Below are 8,007 nucleotides of genomic sequence, written 5' to 3' on the forward strand. Positions count from 1 at the left end.
AGATAACAGCTAACTCAGAGTCCCACAACTTGTCAAGAAAAGCAGAATGGTTAACTATGAGTGCTCAGCAATAATTGGGTCATCTGTGTTGCATCCTCTCCTCCTAATCACAGGGATTATTGTGAAGGATGAACTAGAAAATCTGTAAGAGCCAAAGGTGGTGGGTGACTACAAGGAAATAGTCTTTTCCTGAACAATTGCATTTATGATCTCACAGAGACAATGACAGCATGCACAAGACTTGTGCAATATCAAACCAGAAAAAGTACCAGCACAGAAAAGTGATAAGCTCCCCAAACTTCCCTAAGGAACTCTTGGGAACTGATAGCTTCAGGGAGAGGGACAGTGGGCTTTCTCTAAGGTTGTGACCCCTCATAGGTTGATCACACTCCACTTGTCACATCCAGGAGTACATGGGCAACACAAATTGGATTTGATAGGTTTTTATTGAAAAAAGATTTTTTTTCATACAGTATATCTTGAATATGGTTTACTTTGACCGATTCTTTCAAGTTCCTTCTCATCTCTCCCTCTATCCAGATCCAGAACCTGTCTGCATCTCACGAGAAAGAAAGCAGTAATAATAATATAAAAGATGAAGAAAAACAGAATTAGGTAAGTAATAGGATGATTCTAGGAGGAGATGGTAGAGGTAGGTAAATATGATCACTATCTATTGTGATGAAGTTCCAAAAAAAAAAAAATTAGCAGTATTTTAAAGTCATTTCTTTTCTGAAGAATGAAATAATGGAGAAGAAAGGACAAGACTAAAAAAATACACACCAAATAAGTGTACAAACAAGAGTAATTACTACAGAACAAAACTAATCCCACCATACCCACACTGTAAAAGCAGGACTCAGGAGACATTTTCTACCCAAGACTCGTTGCACAAAGACAGTGCAAAGCAAAAACAAAAACAGAAACACCAAAACCCTCTCTGTGGAATATTAGAATTTTTTAAAAAACCAAAAGAATATGAGAAGGAAAATACTATTTTAATGATTCTACTTTATGAGTGAGTCGGGTCATATGTCTTTAATAAACAAAACATAGAGTAATATAGGAGTAAACAGGCTCTTGAAAGAACAACAAGATCATATACCAGCTATCTCATTGCTTGACCATAGAGTTGTGACACGGAAACACAATTATCTCAGCTATGCAGCCTATATAACTCATGGTGTTTTCTGAAGCAAGGTGTGTGACAATACCTGTGGTTTTCCCTAGCAAACATCCAGGTGTATAAAAGGCCCTTAGCAGATGATAACAGCCAGACTCAAAAGAACCTACTACCAGTCCATAACTGACCATCTACTCCTGACACTATGTGTTACTACAGAGGATACTATGGAGGCCTAGGCTGTGGCTATGGCTGTGGCTATGGTGGCTATGGTGGCTATGGTGGCTATGGTTATGGCTGCTGCCGCCCTCTGTGCTGTAGAAGGTACTGGTCCTATGGCTTCTACTGAAGAGTTGCTACATCTACTCAGTCTATTGGCTACAACCTGCTGTCTTACTGAAAGACGCATCAACTCACATCAGGAATTCTTAAATATCTTCCACAGTTCCAACATTATGCTCAACTACGAGGAAGATGAATGACAACCAGAATTTCCATTTTGTTCCACATCTCCAGGGAGCCTGCTGAGCTCTTCATAATCTTTAGAATCCTGATTAGATTGTGATGCTGTCGGGGAAATTATCTATTGTGGGGTGTGAAGATGTATACTTTTGAATAAACTATTTCATTGAAAATCTTCCTTTCTTGCCATTTTATTAGCGTCTACCCATTTGGGATCTATGTTTGTGTATCTGTGGCTGCTTCCTCACTTATATGTCATAGTGAGCAAGCAAGAGAAGATTAAAGAGAGAATAAAAAATGAGGGGAGGCAGGAGTAAACATTTTTTATTTAGGATTCATATATTAATAGTAATATTGATTATTTCTATAGTGCTGCTATTGTGAGTAATGCCACAAAGAACTTGTTATGAGCAGACATACCCTCATGATCAAATTCTTTCACCTGCTATTTAAGTTTTCAGAAGAAGCAGAAGTTAGATCTACGAATATTTTGGAAGGAGTCCACATTGTGTTTCCTGTAATGGCTGTTATCACACATATTCTCACCAATATAGAGGGATTCTGTTCATTCACGTTTTCTTTTTTTATATATTTTTTAATTTTTACATATACATTTATATTATTACACATATATACAACTAACTACCTGTAGCAAGAAGAACCATGACACAATCAAGAATTATATAAATGTTGCATTCTTAGTGTTTTGGCTATTTGTATTTGACAGCCTTGAAGAAAACATACTTCCTAACTTGGTGCATCTAAAATTCTGAATGTAAATCAATACTTGTCACACCTTGTCATTATCAACTTAAAACATCTATATAGACCTAAAAGCATCTTAACTCCTAAACAAGTACGCTTAAATGTAAAATTAAACTATCTGGTCCTCAACCCCATCAGAGACATGAGAAGGAGTAAAATTACTTACCTGAGTATACCAGGATTAGTAGATTTCCAAATGAGATGTTTTCTAAGACTCATATGCTGGCTATTTTTTTTTTTTTTTTTTTTTTTTTTTTTTTTTTTTTTTTTTGTCAACATAACACAAGCTAGAGTCACTGGAAATAAAGGAAACCTCAATTGAGAAAGAGTCTCCATAAGATTCAATTGTAAGGTATTTTCCTAATAAGTGATTGATGGGTGAAGATCCAGCCCATTGTGGGTGGGGCCATCCCTCGGCTGGTGGTCCTGAGCTCTATAAGCGCAGGCTGAGCAAGCCATGAGGAGCAATTCAGTAAACATGGCCTCTGCATCAGTTCCTGCCTTTAGGTTCCTGCCCTGTTCAATTTTGTGTCTTGACTTCTTTAGATGATGAGCAGTGATTTGGAAGTGTTAGGCAAATAAACCCATTCCTTCCCAACTTGCTATTGGCCATGGTGTTTTGTCACAGCAGTAAAACTAGGACAACACATTTTCTAGCCATTTCATTAAGAGCAGTCAGGGACAATCTCATTATAACTTTGATTTTCAATTATGACACAATGGTGAACTAAAACTTTATTTTACCCTTTGGCTTTCTATAGGTTTTCATTTGAAAAAAATGTCTGTTTTACTCTCTAATCACTTTAACACAAGTTTATCTTTATTGTGCTGTTTAGTTGTGGACAGTCTGTATATATTTGAGTTATTAATTCCTTACTTCTAATAAAATCTTGAATTTTGGTTTTTATCCCTTGTGAGGACTGCCTTGTGCACTAACTTATTAGTTTGTATAAGACAACATGTCTGTTTTTAGTTTTTATACTCACACTGCGTTTTTAATAAAACATCATCCATCAGCTACAAAGGGAGGGACAAACGCAGTGCTTGTTTGGTTTCTTTTAAAGATTAAGACTCTGTATTCAGGATTGCACCTAATGGCTTCTGCATAAACAGCAAAGATTCTACCACAAAGCACATTTCTGGAAATGGACCTAAACCCTGTGTTTAAGTATTTATGTGTATATATTTGAATGAGGTGTGGCCTTGGTATAGGCACACTGGTGGGAGGGAGCACGTGAAGGCTAGAGCAAAACACTGAGTACCTTGTCATATATACTCACCTAATTCTTCTATCACAGTATCTCACACCAAACATGGGTTTACCATGGCAACCAGAAATCTCCAGGAATCCTCCTACCTCTAACACACAGAGCACTAGGTACAGGCACATGGTTACATGGCTTTTTGCATAGTTTGGGAGATTTTAGCTAGGGTCCTCACACTTACAAACCAAGAGCTTGTAGCCACTACCTCATCTCAAAGACATTGGCTGAACTTTCAAAGTTCACTGATTAGCTTTCATGTCTAAGAGTAAATGTTGATCCTGATTTTTAAAAAAATAAAGTTGGAGTTGGAAATGTTTTTCGGTGCTAAGAGCTCTGACTTTTCTCATTAGAAGACCCAGGTTCAATTTCTAGGACAGATCATAACAATCTGTAACTCCAGTTACAGAGTACCCACAATCCACACCTGACATCTTCAGGAACTACACCCACATAATACACAGACACACACACAGCCAAAACTCAATACATAAAAAAAATGAAATAACTTTTAAAGTTAAGGTCCATCAAACTTGAATATTGGATCACCACTCACACTCATGTACATAAAATATCATGTTATCTTCTAATAGTTTTTAAACAACATGCAGGAAAACAATGTGGTCAGAAATAAACCTAGATAAATGAAAATGAAAAGTTACCACCAGATACAGATAATGTAAGAAATAAATAGCTCATTCTTCATCAACAAGACTTCAGAAATACTCTCCTTTAGGTAGTTCATTACAAAGTAACAACAACAACAATGGGAAAGAAAGCACAAAGACCGTGCTGTGTGTAAATGGATGACAAAAAATATAAAAAGGAGAAAACTTGATTTATTTATATCATCTGATATAAACATGTTATGTATTCAGTAAGCGAGATGAAGAATGTTCTAGAGTCTTGAAAATTGAAGAGATACCATAATTTGGTCATGGGTTCCTGAAGTAGAAGCTCATTTATCTCAGTTATGCAGGCTTGTCTGTCTAGTAAATCATGGTAGTCATTGTTTTCTGAAGCAGAGTGGAGAGATGTGAGACACTGCAATGCCTGTGGTTTCCCCAACAGCAACTCAGGTGTATAAAAGGCCCTTGACAGATGGAGACACCCAGAATCCTTCCTCTGTCTTGTCTTCCTCTGAACACTCCACTCCTGACAACATGTGTTACTATGGTGGATACTATGGAGGCCTGGGCTGTGGCTATGGTGGCCTAGGCTATGGCTATGGCTGTGGTGGCTATGGTGGCTATGGTGGCTATGGCTATGGCTGTGGCTATGGTGGCTATGGTGGCTATGGCTATGGCTGCTGCCGCCCACTCTGCTGTAGAAGGTACTGGTCCTATGGCTTCTACTGAGGAGTTTCTGAAGCTGTTATACCTAGTAACTATATCATCTCTCTAAGTGGAAGAATCTCCAGGTGTCTTAAAACCAGAATTATTTTAATGGCTTTCAAAACACTCGATTTTCAATTATTTGAAGAAAATAAATGAAATTCAACTATTTTGTTTCATCCTTACCAATGATATACTATGAAAGTCCATAAACTATTTCTTCTAAAATGTACTTAATAATATGTATACTACATCCAACTTAGGTCTCAATGTATATGTAAAATGGATTTGTATTTTTAAATAAACTATATTTGTTGCAAGCATTGCCTTATTCTAGTCTTATTAATTTTCTACAACAGTCTCACAAATTTGTAAGTTTATAAGTATTTGTACATTTGCCCCTAGGAATGAGAAAGAACAGAGAGAAATGAAACTGTTCTTTTGTAATCATTGAGATTTGAAAAAAAATGAATAGAACAAAAATAGCAATTCTTTATAACAAACAATAAAATCTAATATGCATATGCCTTTTAATATCTACTACTGCTTCTCTATGCTGTATTTTGTTTTATAAACAAATATTTCCCTTTATATTTGAGCAATAATATTGGTGAGACAATATAGATGTAGCTGACTTTACTAGGATTCACAATCTTATATCAAATCTCCTGATTCTCTGGTTCATACAATCTTTCTATCTCCTCTTGGCAATGATATCTGAGCCTCAGGTACAGGAGTGTTCTATAGATCCATTTTAGGGCTGAGCTCAAGAACTCTGCATTTTGATTGGTTGTGGTTTCTGTAGTGGTCACCATCTGTCTCAAGAAAATGATTCCTTGATGAAACTACACTTACCTTGTTTCTGCAGTTATTTTTAACTTTTTTTGTTGGTTCTTTGGGAATTTCAGATCATGTACCCCAGTCCCACTTACTCCCCAATTCTTCTATGTCTGCCTTCCACCATTGCAACCCCCTCACAAAGAAAATTATTAAAATTAACTTTTAAAAAATGCTGACCCTTCTGGACAACAATCTGCTCCCCTTATTAGTAGCAGTGTTCTCTCATAGCTGTCACAGCTATCTTGTCTCAAGTCCTGCCATGTGTGTGCCTCCTTTTCTCCTGCCTTTCCATCATATATTTGTTAGTAATAGTAGAATTGGGAGCTATAGTGTGTTACAGAATATATTCTTTTGCTCAAACAGTTTTTCTTGCAAATGATCATTGTAGTGAGTCTGGATCAAGGCCTCTGGCTTCTGCTAAAATATCATTACTGGACCCTCACTGAGACTCCCCTCAGCTATCCTGTTGTTGTCACGAGAAATTGAGATACTGCAGTTATGATCTGCCAACTCTCCCCTTCCCTTGCCACCGCCACTGAAGGCCCCTTATGTCAGCTGATGGGGGTGGTGGGATGAGCTCTTCTGAATGTGGTAGTCAGTGAAGGATTGTCAGCTCTCTCCATATTCATGACATCTGGAGCAGCTCTCCTGCACCCACACCACTGACCAATGGATGTGTCAAAGTGGACAAGAAAAAGCCCAAGAGCAACTTTACACAAACCCCATAGACAAATGAAGAAAGTGACAGTTAGTCCTCCCCAGGAAATGCCAAATGGTCAGGTCTGAAAACAAACATACAGTTAACATTATAATGACTGAGAAGTTTATAGCTAGAAAAATACACTTATACATGCTACACTTATTAATGAAAAGGAGGCCATAAATTTTCCAGAGAGTGGGCAGGGTATGTGGAAGGACTTTCAGGGAGGAAAGGGAAGGGAGAAAATTTATAGCTGTAATATCAAAAATTTAAAAACTAAAAATGAGTATTTTCTACAAAAGCTGTCATGCACACCAGAACACTCACATTTTTGTGTGTTTGTGTACATTGTGTCTTTCAAAGCACCTATGCCTGGATTGTATACACTAGAGCCCTATATTATGAAATCTTTCTAATCTTCTAAAACATCCTAACCAAAGAATGTGCCCTTTCTGGCTTACCAATGAAGCTGAAAGCGTGGCTTCCAAATATGCCATTTTATTTACCATGCTTAGAAAATCACATGTACTGTCCAAGACAAGATAAGTTTTAAATAAAATTAAATAAAATGAGAATGTTTTATTTTTACTCAGAAGCTGATTATTTTTCAAATATGCAAACTGTGTGTCCAAACTTTCTTTAAAATCTAATTATTTTCACCTTTGAAATAGTTATTTCATGTGGGAAACTCAAGAAGTCAACACAGTGCCATGTACATCAACCAGAGGACTATTGTTTGATAAGGATGACATGAGTGGACATTGGTATCTACATTAGCAGTGTTTTACCTACCCTCTCAATTCTTTTACCTGAATGACATGTCCCCAAGAAATGTCAATCTGAGGAAAATCATAATGATTAAAAAATCGGTCTGAAACTTGAGCTACACCAGTTGGGTGAATCCAACTGACCCAGAGAGACATCAACTGTAACTGTTGGTGCCGAACACACACTGAAGTTTCTCAAGCCTGTGTGCCAGGTCTGTTACTGACTCAACCATCTTCTCAGCCCCCTACTACTCACTCTTGAAAACCACAAGACGTTCCATCACAGACACTTGCAGTCTGTCTGTGCTATCCCTCACTTCTCAATTGAATGCAAGCACTACTTCTACAGCACATGTCAGGTGCTATTCCAGAAACTACTACAGTGGTCAGGGTTACATCAATGGAGCCTGTGGCTAAGGTGTGAATGGCTCAGCTGTTATCTCTGTCTGTTGCGGAACATCCCAGTTTTGTGGGTTCCACTGAGAAACTTCTAGAACAGTGCAGATGATTTGACTGCCCCTCTTTTGAATTTTGATTAATGATTATGAAAAACACCTAGCTGCCTCCCAAAGTCGCATGGTGAAAGATAGTATTTCTGGGTAACACTAGTGTAAATGGATGCATTCAAGTAAACACCCACTGATAAAATTTTTAAATTCTAACATTCCCATCTTCATATATTGTTATCAAAACTATTGATTACATTAATGTCTCTGTATTAGAATATTTTCCACAGTGTGAGTCTCACTTTTCC

The 8,007-nt window shown here is 37.4% G+C and overlaps 2 protein-coding genes across 2 annotated transcripts; both read left to right on the top strand.

Annotated features, from left to right (window-relative positions):
• Window positions 1-1,328: 1,328 nt before the first annotated feature.
• LOC127192886 (keratin-associated protein 20-2-like) lies at window positions 1,329-1,472 on the top strand. Its single transcript, XM_051150234.1, has one exon. It carries the CDS (start codon window positions 1,329-1,331, stop codon window positions 1,470-1,472), a length of 144 nt encoding a protein of 47 aa, XP_051006191.1.
• A 3,275-nt stretch (window positions 1,473-4,747) lies between these two features.
• Window positions 4,748-4,970, top strand: LOC127192863 (keratin-associated protein 20-2-like). The gene has a single exon (XM_051150213.1). It carries the CDS (start codon window positions 4,776-4,778, stop codon window positions 4,968-4,970), a length of 195 nt encoding a protein of 64 aa, XP_051006170.1. The 5' UTR covers window positions 4,748-4,775.
• The last annotated feature ends 3,037 nt before the right edge of the window (window positions 4,971-8,007 follow it).

Source organism: Acomys russatus, chromosome 8, assembly GCF_903995435.1.
Source record: "Acomys russatus chromosome 8, mAcoRus1.1, whole genome shotgun sequence".
Lineage (NCBI taxonomy): Eukaryota > Metazoa > Chordata > Mammalia > Rodentia > Muridae > Acomys > Acomys russatus.